This window comes from Styela clava, chromosome 8 (genome assembly GCF_964204865.1).
Source record: "Styela clava chromosome 8, kaStyClav1.hap1.2, whole genome shotgun sequence".
In the NCBI taxonomy this organism is placed as follows: domain Eukaryota; kingdom Metazoa; phylum Chordata; class Ascidiacea; order Stolidobranchia; family Styelidae; genus Styela; species Styela clava.
In genome coordinates, this window is record NC_135257.1 from 5,593,564 (window position 1) to 5,621,481 (window position 27,918).

General features: G+C 34.7%; 2 protein-coding genes across 3 annotated transcripts; both read right to left on the bottom strand.

The window, feature by feature from the left end:
* Positions 1-135: 135 nt before the first annotated feature.
* Positions 136-11,600, bottom strand: LOC120345826 (cationic amino acid transporter 4-like). 2 transcript variants are annotated; one of them, XM_039415384.2, is made up of 13 exons: positions 10,295-11,600; positions 8,921-9,080; positions 8,392-8,543; positions 7,255-7,441; positions 5,390-5,501; positions 4,702-4,839; positions 3,841-3,962; positions 3,532-3,620; positions 3,036-3,171; positions 2,688-2,789; positions 1,759-2,222; positions 1,400-1,508; positions 136-969 (listed from the first exon to the last, which is right to left on the bottom strand). In XM_039415384.2, the coding sequence occupies exons 1-13, from the start codon at positions 10,406-10,408 to the stop codon at positions 776-778; spliced, it is 2,079 nt and encodes a 692-aa protein (XP_039271318.2). In that variant the 5' UTR covers positions 10,409-11,600; the 3' UTR covers positions 136-775. The 2 variants fall into 2 exon arrangements, with proteins under 2 accessions (XP_039271318.2, XP_039271317.2); XM_039415383.2 differs by having other exon boundaries at positions 3,036-3,252; positions 10,295-11,599.
* Positions 11,601-15,891: 4,291 nt separating this feature from the next.
* On the bottom strand, positions 15,892-27,649 carry LOC120345511 (guanine nucleotide-binding protein subunit beta-5-like). Its single transcript, XM_078115716.1, has 11 exons — positions 27,451-27,649; positions 25,208-25,344; positions 24,699-24,740; positions 24,522-24,598; positions 23,461-23,674; positions 22,415-22,558; positions 21,814-21,905; positions 21,309-21,357; positions 19,265-19,361; positions 18,637-18,803; positions 15,892-18,002 (listed from the first exon to the last, which is right to left on the bottom strand). Exons 1-11 carry the CDS (start codon positions 27,569-27,571, stop codon positions 17,991-17,993), a joined length of 1,152 nt encoding a protein of 383 aa, XP_077971842.1. The 5' UTR covers positions 27,572-27,649; the 3' UTR covers positions 15,892-17,990.
* Between the last annotated feature and the right edge of the window lie 269 nt (positions 27,650-27,918).

Genomic DNA, 27,918 nt, shown 5'->3' on the forward strand with positions numbered 1-27,918 from the left:
AAAACTTCATTATAATGATGACATATTTTCAATCATTCATTGGCAGAAACGTGATAAACAGATGGCGTTGTTTTCGGGTGAGTTCCATGGCTTAAAGAACGGCCTTGAAAATATACAAATATAAAAACTGGGAAATCCGACAGAATGAATTCAGTTTTATTTCAAATAACAGTGTTGAATTTGATATTTCCGAGTTCATGAGCAGACGAATTGATAATATAAAAGGTATATAGGAAACAATATGACAATACTTCAACAAAATAATAAGTTGACGAAATAGGCTGAAGAAATAGAAAAACTGTAAAAGCCGACAGACTGAATTTAGTTTTGTTTCAAACAGTGTTAAAAGTGACATTTCCGAGTTCATAGGCAGACGAATTAATACAAAAGGTATATATATAGACAACAACATGACAATATTTTAACAAAAAGTGTTGATGAATGCACAGCATACAAGAAAGTTAATGGATCGGACGTTTTGACTATAATCATAATAATAATTACGATTTTGGGTATCTTACGAATGAGAGTATTTAAAAAAGAGGAATCACTTTAAAATTATTGCTGGTCAAAATTAATGCCACCTATTTTTACTGCACGATCCCATTCTACTGAAACGCTAAATATTTATTAGGTATCAATTGGAATATTGTTAGAAATTAAACACAAGAGAATCAAACACATAACATAGTATTACTTTCTTCATTCACAAGCGTTAATAACTTAAGACAATATCATTACAGCACAAATGTTAAACCTATATATTAAACATGAATCATGATTCGCTGTTGGTGTTTTCATCTAATTCGTCATTCTTCGATAGTTGTTTAAGATCGTTAGATTCTGTGCTCCGGCATTTTATCCAACAATGTTGCAGTTTCGAGCAAACATTTTCGAACCAGTGGGGCTGAAAACGGTTTGGGTTTCGTTGGCTGAAATGATATCCATACACAAAGTAGATGACCAGACCTAATAAGAACAAATTTTGTTTGTTAACAAAAATGTTAATTTGCTTGTGATACCAATGAATAGCATTCCATTCAAACATTTATAAATAAAGATTTAGATTTTAGATTATGACAGAAATTCACGTACGTGTAGGATCATTTGACGGATAGGCTGATTGGCATTGCGTGATTAACAAACATTAAAAAAAATGACTTCGGCCCAACATGCTAAACTTTTGTTTTTGCCAAGTCGACTTCACCGAATCGAAGTATCAAACCGGGTCGATTGATCTGCCCTTTTGTTCTTTAGGTCGAGTCAGTGTTGCGTACCATCTGGTTAAAATTCAAGGGGGCGGGGCCTTGTGATTCAGATCACTAAACTCCATGCAAATTATTGATGAAATGGTGTCGACAGTGGCAATTAAAGCAAAAGAAAATTATAAATAACTCACCAACCGACACCCATATAATAAGTCGAATCCAAGTCAAATACTGAAGTTTAATCATGAAGAATAAATTTGTACAAATACAGAGATACGGAAGAAATGGAACTAGTGGCACCTGCGTAAATGTAAAATACAGAATGTCCATATTTGCAATATTCATTAGAATATATGTGTGTAAACATGAAAAAATGATAAAGGGCAATTCAGTTCTGGTGATATGCAAGTCACATGTGAACTATGTCACAACGACCTTTTGCTGTTTTCGCGATGTGGAGTACAAACATTAATATATTATTTACTATATTATTAAATTTATTATGTTGAGGGGAAAATTTGAAAAGGAACAATATGAAGAAGGAACTTACTCGAAAATTCTTTTCCTGTGATGCGTCGTCTTCGTGTTGTTGATGAGCAGCGATTAATAGAAGAGAAGCAATAGTTATCAACGTGAAGATGACAAAAAGCAAAACCACCCACCACGAGCCGATGATAAATTTTTCCCAAGTATACGACAACAAGAGCATCCCCGATAAACTAGAACAAACAGACACTAATAGCGCAAATACCACCACTTTTCCAGGCTTATATCGTCCAAAATGTAGGTCTAAGAAAGTTCCACAAAATTTGGATTTTAACATCCCGGCTTTATTTTTTCCGCTAGGCTGGGTGTTCTCGGAACTGGTTGTTGAATTGTTATCGGATTTGCTTCTCGCTGGTAATTCTTGTTTTGTAGAGTCGTCTCCATTGTGAATTGTTTTTTGATAAACCAATCTAGAAGTTTCACTTTGCTTTGGTTTTGTTGCTGGTTGTGCACCGGATGAATCCAGTCCTGTTTAAAAATGTTGATAATTACTAAAACGAGAATATCGGTCGGAGACCAAAGACTTATCGATCGAAACTGCGGTTTCGATTCATGACTCTATAGTGACACTGCGTGTCCCATCACTAATTAATTAATAACTCTCTAATTATACGACCTAATTCCGAGATATGATGAATGCACATGCAAAATTTGGAGCAGATTCAACCTCGCCTTCGTGAGATATCGCGTTCATCTAACAGACAAACAAACAAACAAACAGACAGACAGACAGACAGACAGACAGACAGACAGACAAATACTATTAACATACTTACCGATCTTAAGATCGATAAGTGATAACTAAATTACTTTATAGCAATATGATGAATCGCTGATGAAGTTCTCGGTCTGATCTGGATGAGTTTTTGAAGGCTAAGTAGTACAGACTTATAATAAAATAAGTAAAGTGCATTTGTCAGAAAAATACCTTACCATTGTTTTTAGAGTCATTATGTGAAACTGCTGAAACGTTATTTTCCTCTTTGATCGAAGGTTTTTCCGACTCGCTTGGTGCTGTTATGGATTGGATTTTGCCTAATAGGAAAGAAGACGTTGCTTTATAATACTGCTTTATTTACTCAAACCTACTGTGACCTCGACCATACGATTAAATGGCACTCCAGAAGTATGTGCACCAAGATGGCGCACAGCCTGATGACCCTAACCTGGTACACATACTATTTTCAGCTTGTGCGCATTCTTGATGAACATCTTTGGGGGCACCGTTCAAGTAACTGGTCAATGCGTAATTACAAGCTTCAAGCCACCAAGCTTACTCACCTTGTTCGGTATCAGTGGAGGGGCTATCGTCTAAAGTAGTATATCCTCCACTCATTTGTCCATGAGAAGAATATCGAAGTATGATGACACATGCAGCAACAAACGAATATGCAGTCAAGGTACCGATTGACATAAACTGAACGAGAGTTTCCAGGTCAAATAACAACGCCATAAGCCCACTTAACGCACCAGAAAACATCACGGAATACACGGGAACCTAAGTGTTAATAGTTTTAATTAATATAGTAAATTAATTTATATTGCTCTGTCATTGTGATGGTATAGTAGTAACCATATTCAAAATAGTTTGCTTTTAAGTCACTGAGCAATATATTTACCAGGAATCAGAATCTAAAAGCCTTCAAGTCTTATGGTTCTCCTTTATAAGCCACTTTTAAGATACAAACAGGAATATTTATGTAGAGTAGTGCCCATCATTTCAGAGTATACCAGTATACCACAATGTGGTGAGTTTACACTTTTGCTGTTAATATACCTGATTCCTCTCATGAATAGATGATAATAGTGGACACAGCAATCCATCTTTCGAAATAGCGTAAAGAATTCTTGGTAATACAAATAATCCTGAAAAATTTGTTAAAGAGCGTTCGTTATATTCACTTGTATGTAATTATATATCTTTAGTTTGACACTTTTCTTAGGTTAGATCAGGTATTTAATTATAATTCACTGAAAAGTATTATTGGTGAGGCGAAGAGACAGCCAGTCAAGCTGTTTTTTTTTTTTCTGACGAAATTGCAGGCAAAATACCAACCATAATACAATCTAGTCTAGTCAGCAATACCTGAAAACATTGCTGTTGTCATTGTGCACAACGCTCCAATAGTGACGATAATTTGAGCCCACTTCCATCCTTCGTGTCTTCCGTATGCATCTGGAAACGCTGATTTTGGTACAATTTCATCCCTGTATAACATATGATATGTAGTTGTCATTGTTGTGGTAACTACGGTAGCATTCTAATTTTGGGGCATTGAATAAATAATTTTTGGCTAGGTTTGATTCAGTGTCAAAATAATGGGCCTGATGTCAGCTCTAATATTCAAAGAAATACGCTACATGCTTATATGGGTAGTTTGGTCCCACTGAGAGTTGAGGTCGAGTTCAGTTCGACAGTAAAATCCCCTTTTGCATTGATTTGGAAATCTTTCTCCATTAGGAATCTTTCATCGTGTTTAAGTTGACGTAATGACAGCAATTGTCAAATCCCATGGAATTATCTATGACAAAAAATCCTCTCAAAATTTTTAACACGATGTAATTGCCAAAATTTACTTTTTGCAGATTTTGATATTTTACGATGTGATAAGTGGTATTGATTTTTTATGTAATCTTAAATCCCGGATGGCCACTGATTTTCCAGTATTCTTTGATTATGCATCTTGCACCTTAATCGATGAAGCACTATAATAACGAAACCCGACCTCCAATATGGATTTTGAGTAAAAAAATAAAATTTAGCATAAAAATGAGATCAAAGGGGAAAGATAGCCTATTCATATATAGGGTCAAGTAAAACATATTCGCTAGCGTCATGATCGAAACTCGTCTTGCAGTAATGATCATCATCACCCCATATTTGCTAGGCATAGGAACTTAATTTCCACGCTTTTTATTGAATTAAAATCCTCATCGTTTCACTTACCATGGAACCATTAACGTTAACATTGACGAAATCCCAAAATAGGCGATCGTTACTATGATTAGACTGACGCCGAGAGCGATCGGAATATCACGTCGAGGATTTCTCGCTTCTTCGCAAGATGACGCAACAACGTCAAATCTGTGAGAACGTAAAATTAGTATGCTAAGTCGAGTTATATTACTCTGCTTGTATGGTCTGATAATTTTCAATCCACGGCCGGCGATGTTTGATAAATAAAATAGGATTGAATCACCTGGCGAAAAATCAATATCTAATTCCATTATCGGACTCTGATGTCAATAAAACAGCGGCTATGAGATAATATGTCTACTGTAATATTAATATCATCATGCCATGACAAAGACACGTACTCTTCTTTCTAGAAATTTTTAGCTTAAAACGAGATTATAAGTCAGGAAGACTCGTTTTAAACATAACTACGGCAATGTCACCTTTTCATCGATTCTAACCCATTGTCCAAAGAGGCTCTAATTCTCATTCATACATTATTTTAATACAAAGATTTTGATTGGCTTACTGTCTAACTAATAGGTAAAATTCATAGCAGGAATATGAACGCATACTTTCAAAAAAATAGAAACGTTAGTGTCTTTCATCTTTTCAAAAATGAGGATTGTTTACTATAAAAACAAAATCACCGACACCGTAAACTGACCGATAAACCTACCCCGCATAAGCATAAAAACATCTTGAAGCTCCAGCTACAATTCCAGCAAATCCAAACGGTGCAAAACCACCGTTTACAGAGGTCCAGTTATGAATGTCTGCAAGGAAGAAGCCTAGAATGTTCAAGAAAAAGTATAATATGTTTATTCACGACGGTATTATCAGAATGGCATCAAAAAGCCAGTGATGATCTGCATATCAAGTTATTGGTAAAGGTAAATTTTTACAGGCAATCTGATTCTACAATTCAGTAGTCATTGGATCTGTGCAAAACATTTCGTTGCAGTTCCAACTGTTAATGTTAAAACTGCGGTATTATATATGTGCAAGTTGTGCATATCATTGTGAATTATAGATATGATAGTTCGATTACTCAACTACTAAATTGTTGCTTCGTTTGAAAAACTGGCTGTTGAAATCAAAAATTAATTTTTATAGTCTACACTGATTGTTAACCATGCATGCACTGGGCGTAGGATTCGCTATGACGAACACCCTTTGATTTTTGGTTTCCCAATTAGCCCATCTACACGGTCAGCTAAAAAGCGTAGAAGAAATATTCATTGCGCACTATCGATCGTGAAGTGTTAAATCATTTAAATGCAGAAAGGGGGCATTCCTTTGACTGCAACTGACAAATATTCGCCAATTTGTCAAAAATTAAAATCCGGATGAATATTCTAATTGGAATTGATTTGCATTTAATTTTCACCCTAATTCAATTTTATTCGATCAAACAACGTCTGGTTTTGATTCCTAGAATTCATTTCCCAAAACCGCATAGATGCGGCCACAATGCTCCTTTGTGACTTCACACCAAAATTGTCATCCGTAACCTCATACTTACAATAAAATTTCACGGCATCTACGACGGCAGTATTCGACAGTATTTGTACAGACTTAATCTATAGTTCAACACTGAATTTTTTATTATGTGTTTGTGTCTCAGACAACGAACTCGAATTTTCATTTTATTCGGTTGTCCTGGTTATAAAACTTCAGAATTGGGATTTGATAACCTGACCAGTGAACTCACTCACTCACATGCTTGATACAAAATTTTCAAGATCAGTCACACGAAACGTAGCAGATAACGAAGTCATTCATTTCTATTGGAATGGCTGTGACACTAAGTCTACTATAACAACGCATTCAAATTCACATTCAAATTCTATATCATAGACTTCAAAGTGAAGCGATTTCGGAAGCTTTGAAGGGATGCGGCACAGACAAAATTTATTTTCAATGTATTGTTTGATATTTATAATTAGTATGTTTACATTTCGATAAAACGTAGTTTAGTAAAATATTGCCGGTGATCGCTGTGATTTGAATATACGACATCATAGATTACCATACTTAATCACATGGCGTGTGTATGACAAATTGGGTATGGATAACGGACCTCAGCATTGCCATACTTCCAATGGTCTTCTATGCAGAATCTCGTTTGGAAAGCTGGTAATTACACAACTCTCACAAGTATCGACAGTAAAGGACGGTAATTAATAATTATAATAGGGAATTTTGTATTTGAATTATAGTTATTGACAGAATGTACAGAGCATTCAAGACACCTGTTTAAAGAATGGCAAATAGAGAGTGACCCAGTCAATATTTCACCATGGTTTTGTTTGCTTCAAAATGACTCGATGACTGAAAATCGAAATGAAAGCCATGCCTTGGCTTCTACTGTATTTACATTTTACCGTAAACAAAGAAAACCAGCGTCGAGAAATCAATACCGTGAGATGTGCGAAATTTCCAAAAACATGTTATTGACATTTCCATTGGATAATTGAATCCAAACTCAAGATTGATCGAGTATGATACAAATTACAGTTTATGAATAAAATAATAGCTTGCCTGTTATTATAATAAATCCCACGACTGCTACATTGATCAATGCGAACGTGATGTTAAATTTGTTCGATGAATTGACTCCACATGCCACCAACACACATAACAAGACAATTATTCCCAATGCCAGAAAATCTGGATACGAAGCCAGAATGACGCCATCACCCATCGTAACATGATGTTGAAAATATGTCTAAAATAAATAAAAATTTGACAAAATAGATTTTCTCTTCGACTTGTGACAATGTCCTACTTGAGTAATTTTTCATTAAATCTCAGTTTTTTCAAGGTTTGTCATAAACACGTTTTCTATGGCATTGGAAACCAATCTTTTTACATCCTTACCAATTCCGCTTCCTTGGCCTAAATTTATCTCTGATGGATTTCGTGTCAATATAAGTCATATTAACCTTTTTGTTACTCTCTCTATAACTGACATTATTGTACAAAATATTCAGTCGAAATAAGTTTGTTTCAATTCAAGATTGCATTACTCTTTTTCATTTCAGATTTTCATTTGCGTGAAACTGCCTGATATCTCCATCATCGTACACTACACTAAACTATACACAAATCAAAACACCAATATTATCAGAAAAATTAATTTTTTTGATGTCGACTTCGATGGGTAATTAGATCTTTGAATTGGATCTTTGCTAGTAAATTCTGCACGTTTTCGATACTTAATGCAATTGAATTTATCCACTTTGTTTACGAATTTCAAAATTTTGTAGATTGAACAGTTGTAGATAGCGCAAACATAAAAAAGGATGTCAACAGAAACATTAAATGTTGGTGGGCCGAATCATCAAGTATCATTGAGATACGCTTTTGAGTTAAGATTTCGATTTCAGGGCGCAATCCTATATAAATTGTGTTTCAAGTGTCCAATAAATAGAGAGCGTAAACTAGTTTTGAAAAACATCGAATTCTTTACGCTTCAGCAGGATGGGCTGACCCTTCATTTCATATCCACATCATCATGATTATTGGGCGAACGTATTGTTTACCACTTTGCGCTGCAATAAACTTAACTAATGTTTTGTACATATACAAGTAACGATATTTGTTAAATTCGGGATGCTAATATATATATTTTAAGTAGTGCTATAGAAGCATTAAATGATTGCCCAAATCGATTACCTTCATAGGATAACCCATCACAGAATCAAGATATCCGCTCCAAGCTTTGGCAACAGATGCCGAGCCGACTCCATGTTCGAGTATCATATTCCAGCCCATCAGAAAACCCCACAGTTCCCCCATCGTGACATACGTAAATATATATGAAGATCCTAAAAAAAACAAAAAGCGAAGGATTTTGATATATGCCATATTTCGCATAGGTTTATACCTCAGAGAGAAAAGAAATGGATTAATTCAATTTCACAGCTTGTTTCTTTGACAAACAGATGTCAAAACGTTTTACTGACCAGGTTAATATAGAAAAAGGGAACAAATTTATATTAACTAGATTAACAGTAACAACAATGCCAAATATTTGACTATTTCCTAGTTGTACATTCAGAAAGAAGGACACAAATATTGAAGATTACTTAATGTCAGTCATCTCAGTTTTAAATTGTTGTTCACCATTCGCAATTGATGTTTAATTGTCTACGTGTAGAAATACTTTGCAAAATAATATTAAGATGATGCACTCTTAAAAAACCTGTGGTTGGTATTCTCGCTCCAAATTCAGCGTAACATAAAGCCGATAAAAATGCTGCAAATGCTGCCAGTAAATAACTTATAGGAACTGCTGGCCCACTTGTATTTTTTGCCACTGCTCCTGTCAGAACGTATATACCAGCACCCAACATTCCGCTGATCTAGAGTGAAAAAATCACTGTGAGTCTTCAAATAGAAAATCGTTAGTTAAAAAATAAAATATGATATATGTGAATTAAATAACAGGGAATTTGTACTGTAGAAAAAACGTTAGAATTGGCTTTAATCGGTGTTTTCAAAAAGTATTGAACCAGACCAGACAGATCACCGACCGACGTCAGGGAACAATCGTCAGTTTACGGCTTCCTTTTTGCAATTTTAAAAAATTCTAAATAACGGGACGAGCGCGATTTCCATCAACTATACAACAAACTAGCAAATATAATAGTAACACAGAGTAAAATTGATCTTACCATTCGTGGTTTAATGAATAATAAATGCTGGCATATTGCCCGAACAATACCTATGGTGCGGTTTAAGTGTAATAATAATTAAGCATAAGCCGCAAACACTCGTTTCCACCCTTTCATTATTTTCGCTATTTAGAAATTTCCAGAATATTTTGTCCAAACGCGGGCAAAGGATAAATAAAGTTTTATATACACGTTACCACTCTTCCCACACTGTCTCAACTTAACAGTTTTGCGAAAGAACCGGAATATGTATTATTCATGTGAAAGGTACAATCGTTAAACTGTTTTATATATATATAAATATATATATATATATTCTTAGTTTATTTTTTGCATCGCCGACCAAACCTGGAAGAATGATAATCTGACAAACTATCTTACACACAAACGTACAAACAATAGAATTTTCGTTATGATAACATATGTTAATAATTTGACATTTTACTTTTAAAAATCGGAAATGGATATCAGCGTTACGTCAGTTATTCAATGAATGTATGTAAGTATTTTAGTACGGTTGACGCCTAACATTCTTACATGATGAAATCAAAATATCTGAAAGTCTGTGCCTTTTCTTACTTGTTACTGTTTTGATATGGGGCAATTGTTTTTAGCGTATTTAGGCTTGAATCCATTTACTTTATCTCTAAACAGCTCTCTGTTGGAGTATCGCTGGTTGCAGTCTCCAAATGTGTTTAGGTTTGGGACGATGGTGTTACGACGGTCGGTGTCAATTCTTAATAAATCCAACAAATTTCAAAAACTTGCTTTTAAAATATTGGGAGATCTTGTAAATCGATCAAGCATATGACATTTCAAATTTTACGTAATTTTCAACGTTTTTAGAAAGATGTGTAGCACGGCTGCTTTCTACGATTAAATATAGATAATAAAAAACTAACGCCAAGTAATGTTAAGTCCAATATTCCAAGACATCTTCTTAATTCAGTTGTCAGAAGATTTTCATCCAGAGATTTCCTTCGATTGATGTTTCGGCAAAATACTTTCAACCACATTGTAACTTGTGACGATTTCTACAAATATTACCTGTTGTAACTTTAAATGAAATTATAAAAACCCGTACTCAAACTAATAACACGACAGGTTCGAAGACCAACTGCCAAAGTTTGTTTTCTGCTGATAAATACTAGTCAATAAGAATAAAAGACCCCAGTACCAATAACATTATGCTTGAAAAAATATTTCTATCAGACCTTTCGTACATATGTATACTATTAAACTACTGGAAACGAGCGAAATCGCCACCAGTTTATAGTTGTGTATTTGAACATTCTTATTATAAAATCCATGCAATTAATATCACGCTCGCTACGCTGATTTCACACTTCACCTGTCCAATAAGAAGTAATGTAAGTTATTTACAGAAGAATAAAAAATATAATCCTATCTGATTGCCAGAGATAATGAGATGAACATATGTCATCAAATCTGAGTAAAAAACTTGTAGTCCGCTTTAGTGAACTAAATTATATATTTAGTGTAGATAAACAAAATATATCTATAATATAAAAACTAAAAATGCTTCAGATGCCGTTCAGACTACAGGTACCGAGAGTTCTTTCTATACTCCACTCAGGGCGGATTTTCAGCTAAAATCCGTTACATGATATCGATTGTATTCGATAATGACAGGCCAATTCGGTGTATCAAAGCGCGAGATACTACAATATGTGCATTACAATGAATAGGAAATTCTACACATCCATGCGGGTAGATGATTTGTTATATGTAGACGAAATTATGTCGCCTCTACACTGTATAAGCGCGTTATTTTCAACAAGTTTTTGTGAAAAATATGATTATAAAAATATTTGCGTATCATATATACTGAACGTTTAGTTGCAGGACGTAGACTAAATATTAGAATAATGTAGATTAGGAATGGCTTATAACACTGAGCGACCGTGAAACCGCACTAATTCTTAGAATCAATCTGATCTGACACTCATTTAAACTACCTTCACTTAAATAGCTTGGAGTAAAATTCTACAAATATAGGTCAGAATCCACACTATAGCAAACAAATAACCGGTTTGGATTTCTCAATGTGCGTTCCACTATACTGTCATGCGTAAGTATCAAGATCTTCGTATTCTACTCTTACTTCAAGGCTTGTGATTGCTGTCGAATAAACCTTTATCAACGGCTCATTTTTGGAAAAAACGATTTCACTTGGGAAGTACCGCAATTCGGCGAAATCGTTCAAGTCTGACGATTTTCAGAATCTACCGTGCGCTTTCATATAACCCAAACATTTAGTCTCGTTCGTTTCATTTGTTTTCTTAAAAGAATTTTTGCGTTCATTACCACAGTCACGGTTTCAAGTGCGTCACGAATTACGGGGTTAATAAAATACGCCGTTCGGGGTTGTGATAGTAGTCCGCACATAAAAATAACCTAGTACCATTTCCCATATTTCGTTCTAGGTATGCAAGTATACTATTTAAATATACGTCCCGGTCCCGCATATAAAAATATATTTTTATACTCTCAAACTGTCAAATTGTTGTTTCTACATTTCGTCAAATTTAGAAAACAAAATTCACCGAGCGCGTATCTGTTTTAAGATGAGTCAGTTGCTTGATAATAGGAATCAACAGCAGTTACTGTAAAATCTCTGAATCTCGTTTAGAGGTTTTATGACATCATGACAGAAAACGTATTTATTCTTAAAGATTTGTCAGTAACGGTAATTGACAACCTTATTCTTACGACATACCGCACGGTACACTAATTACTCTTGCCATGATCGATAAAATATTGTTTGGAAACCTTTATTGTATTTTAGCTCTTTGTTGCCAATAATTCGAAATTGTTGGGTTGGGTCTTTTTGTAACTCGAGTTATGAGCTCGAGGCTGCTTCACTCAGGGTTTCAGGTTCATATATTTGAGCATTGCTTTCTTGTAATACATTAGAATACCGAATTTTAACGCAATTAACAGCAAGTCGCGAAGGACCAGAACTGGTCATTATGAACCTGCACACCAATATTCAAAACGAGTCGAAAACAAAAATTGAAATGAAAAAAAAATATACATCTGAATTTAACTTGTTAATTTGTCTCTTTGGATTTCAAACAACAAGGGACAGCTTGGTCCGCAAGCCTGTATTTTTTTCGGATTTAATTTTCCCACCCGGAGCTTTTTCGACGATATATTATACAAATACAGTACGATTCTATAAGGAAATAATCCGTTTTTTCGGCTATATCCCAGTCCGCCCGAAAAATACGTAAGCTAATAAAAGCCTGACGCATTACATATATGTCCGTCAGCTGATTTGACTTGTGTGCTTGAAATGGTGGCAGATTGTAGACGTACAGAAAAGATATATCGATTTGACAACGTTTACTCAACTATATATATATGTATATATATGTACTCAATAATAATATGAAATTCTCAAAGTGATATCATATAATATTGATTTCACAAACATATATATTTCATACACCAAATGGTTATTCATGTTTAAATGAATAGATCTGAATTTGTGTGCTTTTAAAAAGGCGGAACGGGTAATAATATTATTTGTTTTGGTATGTTAATGCCGTGCTAATAATCTCAGATTCGTTTCTTTTCAATTTCTTGATTCCAGAACTCATATGTGAATATGTTATGTTTTTATTAGTCGGGAAAGGTTGGCAAATTACAATAGAAGGAAAGACATCTGGGTTCTGGTACTCGACCAGAATATTCTTTTGTTATACTGCAGTCAGTTTATGTGAGATTAAATTGTGAGATATGGCCACGGCGATTAAATGAATAGGGCATTTTAACTTATTTGATGAACGACAAATTCGAAAAGTAAGTATAGTTACCAACATAAAAGTTTTATAGTAAATCTAATGAAATATGTGATATTTTCATAATATGTTCTTATATTTTTAGTATAGGATAAGGTGGGCTACGGTGGTACATGGGACACAGTGAAAAATCAGCTCTCACACTATATCCGGAATCAGTCATGCGTTTTGATGTTCGACTCCGCCTTTTGGCGAGTTACGACGTTCCCGCAAATGAACAGCGACTGTGCAAAGTGACACAAGATGTGAGATGAAGATGTTTTTAGGGGGTTGAAACAAAAACTTCACCATCCCCATCTTTTTTCTACTTTAGCCTTTCTAACAGGACAAACCATGTCTGGCATTTTTAGCTCTAGTCCACTGTGAAATATTCATAACGTTGGCGAGTGATGTGCCTCCTTAATCGTGATATGAAGCAGTTTGAAAAAGTTTGATGCCTCTGCGAAACAATGGACCAGGGTTCTGCGGGACATTATCCACTGGGCACAATTTGACAGTGTTTGATCCATTGGGTGATTAGGTCATAGAGATGCATCATGTTATGTGTAATATTGGGATATCTTTTGGCCCATGGCCCAATATTGAATATACTCTCGATTCAAAAAAAATTTCAGAGTGTATTCGAAAAAGTAAATTATTTGCCTTTGACCGGAATTAGACATTTTACTTGTTAGTATATAAATGTAGGTTTTGTTGTTTTATTGACACGGTGAACAGTTCAGTGATTAAAAAACATACACTTTTGTGTTTTGTTCTTTTTGAGCAGTACTCAAACAAAGAACTGTCACCGTCGAGAATGAAGGTTTCAGAACTCATTTTCAATTGGTTGAAATTAGGCATAATTCAAAGGTGAAACAATGAATTTACTTCAAATTCAATGATACGAATTTAAAATAGGTAATACCACAATGGCAGACGCTCTAGATATTGTTGTCGACAGAAGGCTAAAATATCTGTGAGTTCTAGGGCATTCGTTTTTCATTTCGAAGTTTTGTGTGGTGACGCCATAAGAATTAAAAATTGAGCACCGTGATCACATCTAGGGTAGCTGATGGTCAGACTATACCGATATATACTGTAAAAGAATTGTTACTGCTTCATTCAGGCTTCAGGTCCATATATTTGAGCATTGCTTTATTGTATTACATGAGAATACCGAATTTCATCGCAATTTACAACAAGTTGCGAAGGACCAGAACTGGTCATTATGAGTTTGCGCACAAAGATTTAAAACGAGTCAAAAACAAAAATCGAAAGAAAAATAACTTGTTAACTCTTTGTGTTTCAAACAACAAGGGACAGCTTGGTCAGCAAGCCTGTATTCATTTGGAGTTTAATTTTCCCACCCGGAGCTTGCTGACATAATTTCTGCAGAAATATCTTCTCGAGTAGTATAAACGGTTGCATAAAACCATTTGAATCAAATACCTGGCGCATGGCTAAAAGTATAGCCTACCCGTCTGGTAGTGGGCTTGTGTTTTACAATCAACTCAAATATTTTTAAATCACAGTACATCCCACTCTCTCTTCGTCGAAAGATTGTCAATATTCGAATTCACTATAGACTTTGCTCGCCTAATTTCGGCTTTTACTAGCTTCTCAATAATTACTGCCTAATCTGTTAGAAGAAATCAACTAATGCCATTGAATAGTCACATGGCAAGTCATATTCGGGTCACACCACAAGAGACGAAGTTAGTCGAAATCATCTGATTCTAGCCTCTCTTTCATCCGATGAAACATATATATACCGGTATATATATATATATATCTGATATCACATCAATTTTCTCTCGCTTGAATCTCAACAAACCTCCAGCCAAATCATTTGCAGAGTCCGGTCCTTGTAACATATTATCGTTCAATGACATCCCATAAAAAGTTCTGACGCCATTGAAAACTACATCGTATTTTGATTTTTCGTACTGTGACGTCCCAATTACAAAGTTTTGTCAGCAATCATCAGTAATATCAGTAGGCTAACTCGGCATCAGATTCTGGTACACCCATTATTCGAGTAATGAGAGGCTGTCCCCAATTCAGTATCACTCACGTAGCCCACACTGGGAAATAGGCTACTAGATTTCAAATTGTCTCAAATCGCCTTTATTTAGGAATCATTTTCTTAAACCTCAGGTATTTCCACAATCAATGTTTATTATCCGACCAACAAAGTGGACAATTAGACGTAGTGATTGCCCTCTACTGGGTCTCGCCGGTGAACAAGCACGAAATACAGAAAGAAGTTGTCTCAAATCCGTTGCTGTCCGACCTAACAGCGACCATGAAAAGCAATATGTTATAAAGCTTTATCAAAGAGACGAGTACTTTAGCTAACACCGGACGAATCCACAAAATACTAATGGCCTGTTATGTTTCCAAATACTGAAAATGAGATTTATTTTACTGGGAACAAGCAGCAACTGGCACTAATAAGTCGGATTGACCTTCGATACACAAACCGAAAAAGAATTTCCAATAAGTTTATACTGCATAAATGTAAGTATGGCCAACACATATACCAACTAAGATACCTACATTACCTAGGACGCTGTACACTTCCGTTCAAGTCCGTCAAATGCTGATAAATTTTGAAGATAAATGCGGATTTTTCGCTCCCTTATTTCAATTCCATAGCGAGACAGATGTTGAAAGATCTACTACAACCTATCTTTATTTGAAATAATGATTTTATTGCTGCTGTTGTCTGACATGATCATAAAACGAAAATAATAATCAGGATAAAAACGAAAAACAAAAATAATGCGGAAGGTAAGCAGCAAATAAATACGACTATTCACACATTGAAGAAGCCGGACCTTGGATAGCACTCGGTGCAGGTAGCCAGGTAACAACTATTATGACACGCCAATGCCAATGTACTTCACAAGCAAACATGGTTAGCTCATATTTTGCAGGGCATATCACTCACCTACCAGTAGGTAATAATTTGAAAAATCTTAACTTCAGTTTATGCCTGATTTCAGCAGTAAGAATAGTTACATATCTTGCAATCTCCAGATATGACAGCAGACTTAAGTTTGGGGATGTACCAACATCAAGTGTTTGTTAACATCACGAACATAAAATGTTTTGCTTATCACATACAGATAAATTATAATTTCACAGATGATACCCAAAACATTTAGCCAAAATGTTGGACATAAACAATGTGTTTTGACATCATAGAAAGAAGCCAGTCACACATAACAATTCCTGTTTTAAAGAATGTTAATGTTACCAATAAAAAAACGGACACTGATTGCACATGACAAATTTACTACGATTCAAAATGGAATTAATCCCTATTATATTGCAAGTTATATTGAAGGCATCTCCCAGATAGACCTCAAAAACGAACTTGCGAACCAAGGCAGGGTAATCAGAGGTGCGGTCACAAGCGTATTTATTCTTAATGCTTAGCACGATGTGCCACACCCACGAGTAATTTAAAAAACAATACCGAAAGTAAAGATTTGGGCCTTGGATGATACCTTGATTGAGAAGGTTTTTGGAGCATACATATTGTTCTATATCTCACAATAGTGTACTCAAAGAACCATGTTAATTAAAATAATTAAAGGTCGCAGAGATAAGTCTACAGCAGCCTTGGTGAAACTACTTTTCAAGCAACAGTCAATCCTTGAATTTATGTTTTCATGAATCTTGCAGATGATGGAATGTTGCGAAAAATTTCAACTAGAATGAGATTGCAAAAAAAATCAAAATTAAGGTAATGTAAATTGTAACATGAAGATGGAAACAAATTTCAAAAATATGTCAAAATTTTAGATTCTTAAATTTAACAATTGGAATTTTTGTAAAGAACATCACTATCTTCACCTTTGCGGTTTATATTATAATCCAGTACAGGCATGCACTGTAGAACACTAAGCATGTGCGTCAATTATTGAAAAAAAAAAAACCTATTTACGATTTATTGATTGCATTCCTGACACCACGCAGCTCATAACTGATGAACAAACGAATTGACAAAAAAGAAAATATTTTTATCTTGAAGCCTTTAGTCTAGTGTCAGCTCCATCCAATGTAGATAAAATATTAGGAATTAAATAATACAAACATTAAATACAAAATATAGGTTAGATTAGATAATTGGTAACAGACTAGATAAATATTCTGTTAATCCAATAAATTCCTGAAGTTTTCGAAACACAAGAGCTTGTTGTTCATGTATCTTTATAAAAATTAGATGTTGTTGATGGCAAAAAGCTTCAGTGAGTCACAATTTTTTATAATTTTATAAAGTTTGACAAAGATTGTATCAGTCGAAACCGGAAACAGCTTTTGGGCAAATTTCGAAACAATAGAGGGGTCCTTTAGCTCAAAGTTCAGAAATACCATGGGCTATGACAATAAATATACAAACACGAAAATGAAAAAAAAATTGGAATTCCTAAAAATTATTGTCAGAATATATTATAGCAATAATATTTATTATCAATGTAACATGAAGTCGAAAATGGATAAAGTTGAAGACAATCGGTGTTGAATGACACAAATTTTGTCACTTGAAATTATATTTGCTCAATGGTATCGCATGAGGCATGATGTGCCTGCTTGCCACAATTCATATTATGGTAATTGAATATAATTAATACAACACAACACAATACTGGAAAAGTGGCGAAGGAAAAATCTTTTAAATTTTGCAATGTTGACTGGCATATGCTTTTCAATCATTCCTTCACTTTCCCTCGTGTTTGGAGACATTTTCTTCACAGCATTGATCTCCATTTAATAACATCAATCATGCCCAAATCTGAAAAGTAGCGAATTCAGGGATGTTACAAGCTGGAAAAAGACTACAGAGACGTGTGTTACTTCCTTCAAGTTTAGCCAAGGCCTGATATCTCCACTCTCCAGTAGATATCACCAGTGCGAAAGCCAAAAAATATGATTGAAACCAAATTTTGGTTTTACAAATGGCACTAAAATGCCTATAGCCAATTTAGATGATAGCAAAGAAATAAAATAATAAGCAAAAATTAACTGCAGATATGTAAAAATGTGAAAACCATACCATTTATATTACCACATATCAACATTTCCATCCAATAGAATCATAAATAGAATCTGACTAACCCATATGTTAATGCAATCTTATTCTCCCTATCATATTTCAAATGGGCAGTACACACAGAGAATCCGATGTCATTATGAGGCTTTTATGAAGGGTTTCATACAAACTTTCGAATAGCCAGCCACTAGGACGAAGGAAGCACGCCAAAACCAGATTTTTTCAGTCTTGACAAAGCCTACACCACAGGTGAAGTTTTGGGGCTGAGTTTAGAAACTCATTCTCAAGCAATTGTTCGAGATGGCTAAGTTTTGAGTTCTCTATTATCCATAAATGGCGAAAATGAAAAAAATATCAACTGGAAATATAAGCTTACCCGTAATGTTGTATCCCAACTGCCAGAACAAAATGCTGTTCCATCAGGTGACATTCTTAAAGTACTAACTCTATTTTCATGACCAAATAATGCCCCAATCTTTATCCCTTGAATTGTATCCCATGCATGAATCAAATAATCATTGTAAGCTCCATACAATACTCTTCCTGAAATTAAATAACGAAAATTAGTTGCCACAAAAGGCCAAACCATATATTTTTACTATTCCGAATACATTCTGATAAAACATTTTCAAATATGGAATATTGAATACATTCTGAATTGGGGGGAAGTTTGTGTGGAAAATTACCTACGATAAATCACTATATCTTTGTGATAATCATTTACAACAACATAAATATAAAGGCCATTGTTTTTTCTGTGTTGTTTGTTACCCGTTGAGATATCGAAGTTTGATCTGCTTGTCTGATGTCTCAAAATCCCTAATTTTTCAATAAAAATGTACTGAACTATTCCTAAATTCAAAAATTTATTTCATCGACTATAATGCATTTCGAATGTATCCGATTCTATTTGGATATCCCCAGTCAACAGTATTGAATTTACTTCACTAGCTCATGGAATTTTCAAAAAATGAATCTAATTGAAAAAAAAAGGAAACACATACCACTCAGAGAAAAGTCAACTGCATTTACTCCAAATAACACAGATTTCTTCTGGTAACAAGCGATCTCCTTGTCAGCACGAAGATCAAACAAACGTATCTATGAATAAATAAATGAAGTCGTTGTTATAGCTTTATAGCAACAATCAAATAATAAAAACACAACACAGGTGCTGAAAAGATATTGATCAGATTCAGAACAGAACAATCAAATTTGAAGTGAATGTAGTAGTGCTTCCACTTCACTATGTCTCACTCAAATAACAATGTTGTGCCCTTGCCTGGAGAACCAAATAATTCAGTGTGAAAAAAAACTACAATAAAAATACATAGAAAGAATAAGTAATGCCAGTGCAAAAATGAAATGCAAATAATATAGTTCTTTCAAAGTATAATATAAGTTCTGTCAATGTATGGTTGGCTAGAGCTACCTGACATTAGTGAGAAAACTATAATATGAAGGAATAGAATTTAATTTAGTATGAAAAAGCACATTGCAGCAAAATTGCAAAGCAAAAATGAATGGAGTGATAAGTGAAGAGATATTTTTCAGAAAAATTTATTTTTTTAACATTATAAAATATTGTACCTAACTCATATTATTGCAATATTAAATGGGTCAAATTTTATAACATAAGATTTGACATACATTAACGCCCATGCAAAAAAGAATGCAAACATATATTCCGTAAATTTTTCGAAGAAACAGAAGTACATACCTTTCAGATAATATGAAGAATTGAGATGAACAGACAAAACACCAAAACAAAATGAACAAATAACAAACAACATGAAAATCGACAGTGACCAGTTGGCATGCAAAAGCAAACATAGAGTGACAAGTGAAGTAAACACCTGTATGGAAAAGAAAGTATGACAAAGAATGTTCAAACATGAACCTAATTTTGCTATATTCATAAATATAAAATCAAAGTAGTTTTAATAGCCAATAGTGTAAGGATTTGATCAAAACAAAATTTTAATTTGAATGTTATTCGAAACTATGTTCCAGATGATCAAACTATATTTCTTATAAATTCAAAATAATTAGTATTTTTGTAAAACTTTACAGAAAATATCGGCATATATTTTGATATATAGCAAAGTTGCCCAGTTGAATTATATAATATTTATACGTAACATAATATCAAACAACTTGGATATGTAGTCTAACGCTTTACAAGTTAGGCCCACACGCCCACTAATAAGTGTGAAAAATCTTTCAGCACTATTAGATATGACCACCTGTTTCGATCATTAATATTATTTAAATAGAATTCTGGTCATCAACGAAAGAAAAACGCAATTTATGGAAGCTATTATTGTGTCTTTATGCAAAGTAGAATTTGAGGAAATAAAGCAGCAAAAAGCATGAGAGCTAGGTTACAACAGGTGTTAAAATCAGCCATTGATATTAAGCAGCCAATTTTTTTAAACATAAATTTTCTTTATGATTGGAATGTAGTGGTTAAAAATACTCATTGGTCTCGCATTCAAGAAATCGAATATTATTATAGAGTACAAAGGATGGAATAAAAGGAGTGCACATGCGACATATATAATGAATGATGGGTACTCCAGAAGTATGTGTACCAATATGAAAGTAACTAATTTGTTTGCCTATTTTACATCAAGTTGTGTGAAAGGAACACAGACTCGTAAAAGAACTAAAATAAGGAAAATCAGAATAAAATGGCCTAACCCTAACCAGGTACACATACTACGGGAATACCGAATGATGTTATGAATTGTGTTTTATGCAATGAGTTTTTATGATGACAGAACAGAACTGATAAAATCTCTTAAAAAAACGAACCACTTGACCCACCAACAAAAACCCTTCACTATGTGAGTATTTTAATATATAACACTTTCTCCAAGTAGTATATAATATCTGATTCCTCTACATCAAAAATTTTCAATCACCTTCAAAATTTTGTAATGCTTCTCACAAACATACAAACACATATAGGCCTATATTCGTGCATGATACCACACTAATGAAAATAAACTCATGCAAATGACACTTCCTCAAATAAAAACATACCGAAGCATCTTCCGATCCTGATGCAAAAGCTTCACCACTTGGAAACCATCTGAGAAAATCAAGAAATAATCACAGAATTATAAAATGAAGGATCTGAACACTGGTGGTATTATGTAGCAAAAATATAATTTACAAATTCTATCTTTATATTCTAAAATCTATCTAACACACATTTCAAAATGTTGGTACTCCCGAAGTATGTGAACCAAGCTGGCAGACACCGGAACGTGGTAAGTGTACCAGGCTGGGGTTAGGCCATAATTTTATTCCAATTTTCTATATTTTAGTTTTATTACGAGTTCGGGGACTAGCCAAGAGACTCTCGTAGTATTTGTATCTGAAATTATGGCCCAACCCTAACCTGGTACAAATACTACGTTCCCAGTGTCCGTCATATAGGTTCACATACTTCGGGAGTACCCAAAATTTATTGTGACGAATAAGCAAATGAGTTTGCATTTGTTTTCATTGCAAAGGACTAACTAAAGAGAAAAAAGTAACAAACCTGACTGTATTGATATCAGATTCATGAGTGCTGAATCGTTGAACACATTGCGCTATTCTCATGTCCCATACACAAGCTGTATTGTCACATCCCTGCATTGAAATAAAACAGAATTAAATAAATTTCTTTTTTTATAAGAAAATATTCTCAACAAAGGCGATACACACTCTCTCTGATATAAAGATCTCAGAAGTTCACTGAAGGGCGCTCCAGAAGTATGTGCACCAAGATGGCTGACACCGAAACGTAGTATGTTTACCAGGTTAGGGTTAGGCCATAATTTTAATCCAATTTTTCTTATTTCAGTTTCTATTATGAGTCCTGTAGTGTTTGTATCTGAAATTATGGCCTAACCCTAACCTGGTACACATACTATGTTCCTGGTCCGCCATCTTGGTTCACATACTACAGAGTACCCACTAAAGTGCCTTGGACTACTGATACTATAAAGCACATGTACAATCCAGATAACTACATTGTTTTTCAGTGATACATAAACATTTAAATTTCATCACAAGATTGTATCAGCATTTTCTATTGTAATGATTAATAGGTATTTCCCGAGATTGATAGAACAGTTTCCACTCAACATAGTACTTACCCCAGATATAAATAGATTTCCTGTTTCAAGGGGAGACAAAGCAGCATCCATGACATCACATTGATGTCCATGGAAACTCTGTAATAATTGACTACTTTCTACATCCCATAATGCACAAGTACTGTCTCCTGAAGCTGTTAAAATCTGTAAGTGTCAAAAAATTATTTTAAGATAAAAAATTTTGATCATCGACTGAGTATATCATCCATGATGAATCAGTATATCAGAACATTTACTATCAAGTAATTGAGTTGACTGTAATCGGTTGTAATATATTTTTATTTATTTCAAATAGGTTGATATAGATAGAATTCAGTGTTTAGTCTAGCGATGGATATCTGAAAATGTAATATACAGCAAAACTACGATAGGCACCATATTTTACTTTATATTTTTTTCACTTGCTGATGGCAATCCTAAGTGAAAGACCTTATTACAATATACACATTCTTGAGAAGATCTTTTTAACATATGATCATTTTACATTTTACTATATCTGAATTTTTTGCATGTCTAAGATTGTAATGCTTATTTATTTATGTCGAAAATTTCAAATAATGAAGTTAATGTTATGAAATATATAAATACAGAGATACATCAACACCAATAAAAAATATTAGAAAATTTTTGTAAATGCATAAATACTTATAGAACGTTATCGATTTACTTGCTATCTTATGAAATCTCAAACTAACTAACTGACCCTCTTAGTGGGCCACGAACGGCCTTCACTAGGTACCATTTGCGATAACTACATTAATATACAGTAGAATGACTGTAATTCTTTGACTGTAATGCATTATTTTTATGTTTTGGTTTGTCAACTTTATTAGTATTAAAGAGGCCCATAAAATAACCGATGGAAACTGATATTAAAAGCAAAGCAGGTATTTTTATTTAACAGCAGGGGACCACAATTGTTGAGCCTTTAGAGGGCGGCCATAGATCATGAAAGTTTGAGAACCACTGGCCTTCACCTTATCATTCTAATATTATATATCAAAAGTTGCATTCTTGGATAACTATCAAAAAATATAGAAAATAACCTGATGATCAGATTGTGTGAATGAGCATGATGAAATATAGCTTGTATGCATTGCCACCACTTTTCTTTGTTGTGATTGTGTGTTGGACCCTGCTTCTGGTGTACTGTTTGTTGAAGTTGGTTTGATTGCACCAGGATTGGTAGATGATGCAACTGAAGGATTACTTGCGGGTGATGAACCGATACGGAACACTGAGCATTTATTATCAAGACCACTAAAATACAATAAAGCAAAGTGTGAAAATATGGACACAAAAGTTCAATATTAACAGCAGTATCACCAGCTTAGGGAGACTCGCACAGAAATATGGCTTGGCACAGATTTTTCAAACTAAAAAAAGGGAACAGCCGTGACGTGACATAGGTCCGCAAATACAGGGCCGCGACCCAAATTTGTACTACAACTTTGTGAACCTCTGGCACCCCTGACATAGGAGGCCATGGTTGGCAGAATAAAAACAGTAATAAAATATAACAGTGAAAATTAGTGTGAAATATCAAATTTCATATGACAAAAAAATAGCCTGTTGGCAAATTTTTCGAGAACAAAAATTTGAAATCGATCAGTCTGTAAGAAAAGGGCCATAATAATCCATATGGCCACTTTTTCACCAATAAACAAATACCAAGCAAATCAAAAATATTTCTTCATGGGTATACTATAGTAATGACATTCAAGATATAAAGAGGTAAATATATATTAAAAGTTACTATCTGATATCAGCAAACCCAGTCTAGAGAATGATATGTATTATGTTTCCTTGTGAGAAAAAATTTAAAAGTAGTTAAAATCAAACCAGTAGTTTTTTGCTACTTCAGTGAACTCATCATGAGTAATTTTGAACTTTTTAATAATAATACATTATAGGTAGCACTGCCTGCAATATTAGCTGTTTCATTATTTTTTACAAAGTGAACAATATTTCTGTTACAAAAAGCCAAAGAAACCAGCAAAAAAAGTTCAGGGCTAAAGTCCAATAAGTAAATACATGGAACTACCCAGCAAAAATAAAGGATAGATAGGAAATAAAAACATCAAATGATTCCCTCTCAAAGACTTACCCGCATGCAATCAAGCGTCCGGATGGAGCATATGCACAAGAATTCACCCATGTTGTCGGCAAACTAATGGTATGTTCCTGTATAGACATAGGAATTAGCATTTTTTCAAACAGGGGTATAAATGACAACAAAACTCAATGGACAAAATAACAAGAATTTTATATAATAAACACTTACCTTTGTTGATGTAAAAGCATCCCACACTATCACTTTACCATCCTGAAAAATAAAGAAGAGATCATAATCATATTACTGTTTATTAAACATAAAAATAATTGATGCAATTGAACGAAAACTAGCTTCTTAGCCAGTCTGTATTCATAATTTATCAACATACATAAAACAAGACACAATATAAGCTGAAGTAAATCTTTTTAAGTTGTATATTCAATCTACTTGATCAAGTGCCTTGACAATAAAATAATTTACATGCATCCAGACCAAAAATCAATAAAGGATGACAACATTGAGCTTATTAGGATGAAACTACTTCATCTGGGAAAACCTTATAGACAGGGATGAATCTACCAGAATAAACCAGAATTATCAATACAAATTTTATGAAAGCTGGGTTGAACTTGAGTCGATAATAGTGGACTATATGAACTAAATAGCTACACCAAACAAAAACATAATGTATATTCAATGTCAAAAGTTTATTACTCAAAAATTTAATAACAGGATACCTGTGAGGAACTGACAATTCTTCTTCTGTCTTGTGACCAATCTATATTAAGAACTTTACTTGTGTGACCTTTGAGTAACTTCCTAGTACGAAGTTGCAATGTAGATACCTGCTTCACTTTATTTCCCATAGAAAACACTGAAAAATGAGATAGACGTCACATGATGCAATAAAATCTCGCACTGTATTGATCTTCAGGTAAAGAAAAGCATATGTAAAAATCAGGACTATGAATGGTGTCAGAATAAAATTAAAATAAAAGGCCTCATAAAACACATTGTGGGGATCACTGTCACATTTTAGAATACGCTATTTTTTCCAACCATACTTGAGTTGGTTGATTGGAAAAACAAAGTTAATTTAAATTTTCAAAAATACTCAACTTCAATTTAAAGAAATGACTTACTATCAAATGCAATATCAAGATGTAAATTCAAAACAAAAAGTTTTCAAAAGTTAAGAAAACCATGTTTTTTGTTTTGAATATTGAATAGAGTAAGATTATGAAAAACATGGTGCTGTTTATGGTGCAAAGGCGTTGAAAACAGGAAAAAAATAAGTTTCATAACTTAATCCAGGTCTAGGAAGGATTTACATATATATCCCGAGGGAGAGGAACGCCGATAAGACAGCTTAACCATATGGCGAACCACAGCCTCTCGTCCAGTCCAGGTCGGGTATGGGATTAGTTAGCCAGTTATTTGTTTTCGGAAGCATGGACTTGACGATGGAGGAAGTCGTAACCACCCTACAGCCCTACGGTGGCGAGGAGTCCGGCAATCCTCTCGCACATGATCATCCCCGCATGGGATTCAAACATGCAAACCCACGAAGGGTAATCAGAGATGCGGTGGCGAGCGTATTCCTAACACTTAGCACGATGCGCCACATCGCGGAGTAAATGGATAAATCACCAGATCTTATTATTGAATGTATAGGATAGGATTTACATATTTATCCCGGGGGAGAGGAAAGCCGATAAGACGGCCTATCCATATGGCAAACCACGGCCTTTCGTCCGGTTACCATTCCGAGTCGGGTATGGGATTAGGGTGGTGTAGCCAGTCTGCGGACGATTTCATTCAAACCGCTATAAAACAAAAACCAATATTTCTAACCCGTTAATTTTTCCACCGTAGGTGCATTGGCATTTATTCTACACGCTGAACTTCGAATTAACTTTCTACGACCAGGGGTTAAAGCTATACAAACCACCAAAGTACGACACTCTGAAGAAGTATTTGCGACCGAACGACCAGTATGCGATCACGGATTTCAAGCCTTGAACATCGTTTCTGCTGCGTCGAGACTAGGGCATACGCAGCCATGCGTGAAAAAATGGGCTTCTAATTGCATTTCTGACCGTCATATATTTTAAGAACACGGTTATTTCAAACAAAATTCTTCAAATTATAAACAAAGCACCGCAGCAATCAAACAGACAAAAACACGGTGGTCGCAAATTAGTTGACAAAGATTTTATTGACGTATTGGAAATGCGCACCCCCCTACTCCCCCTCCTTTGAAGGTAGAAACGCGAAACTTTAAAGATGGTTAAAAGAAACACAACTCTACCCACCTGCCAAGTTTCATCTCTTTATCTCTTATATTTGTATGGATTTTCAAGCTTCTTTGAGGGAACAATGGGTAGTTGGCGACATGGTAAAATGGTCCGTTTTTTCTCTTCGGTCGTAACTTTTTTATTTGTGGCCGCATTTTAGTGTAATTTCGCGGAGCTACGAGGGATAAGTGGACGATAACGCGTGAGAAATATCGTCGCGGTTCGTTAATTTTTTCGGCATTAATTTAATCGATGAAGTTGATGGTCGCAGATAGGTCATGGCCGCAAAGTGGGTAAGCCACCCTAGTTATATTGTTTTGTTTTCGGAAGCATGGACTTGGTGGTGGAGGAAGCCGTAACCGACCAGCGGTTACGTGAACCTCCCTCCCTGTCCAGCAATCCTCTCGCACATAATCATCCCTGCATGAGATTCAAACCTGCGAACCCACGCAGAGTAATTAGAGGTGCGGTGGCGAGCGTATTCCTAACGCTTAGCCCGTTGAGCCACACCGCCGCGCCTCAACGAATATTCTAGAGCAAGAGATTGACTTCAGCTGTTACACTTTCCAGCTATCGGTACAAATTTTATGTTACAGCTACGTGCGTAAGGATGCAATACAAATTTATTTTAGTTACCGTACAGTTTTAGGTACAATAATTCCTGAATTAGGTGTCATACTAACGGTTAGCATCGTCAAGCTTTCTTCTGTCTTCCTTGAGTTTTTGGCGAAGTTGTTGAGCTTCCTTTTTCAAGTTCTCGATCATTTCCTTCTTATTTTTATCCGACATTAAAATTCCAGCCATCCTAGGACTCGCCCATTTCCAAACCTCTGGCTGCTTTCCTGGAATATCAACAAAATTCACAGCAGCAGCAACTTTGGCTTCCCACCACACGAGGGCGCAAATTCGTTATTGATTTTTTTATACGGCTTTTAACCGTAAATAAATACTAATATGCTTTAACCTGATATCTTCGAATTTGTGTGATTTTCGCAGTGTACCAGTTAGAAACATTTATCATCTTTTTTTCTGAATGTAATTGTTTTTCAATATTACTGGAGGAACTGATTCAGTATTTGTTTAAAAAAAGTGGAAGCGCCTGCACCGAGCTGGGGTGTTTCATTATTGATTCTTCATTCGAACCGTATCAT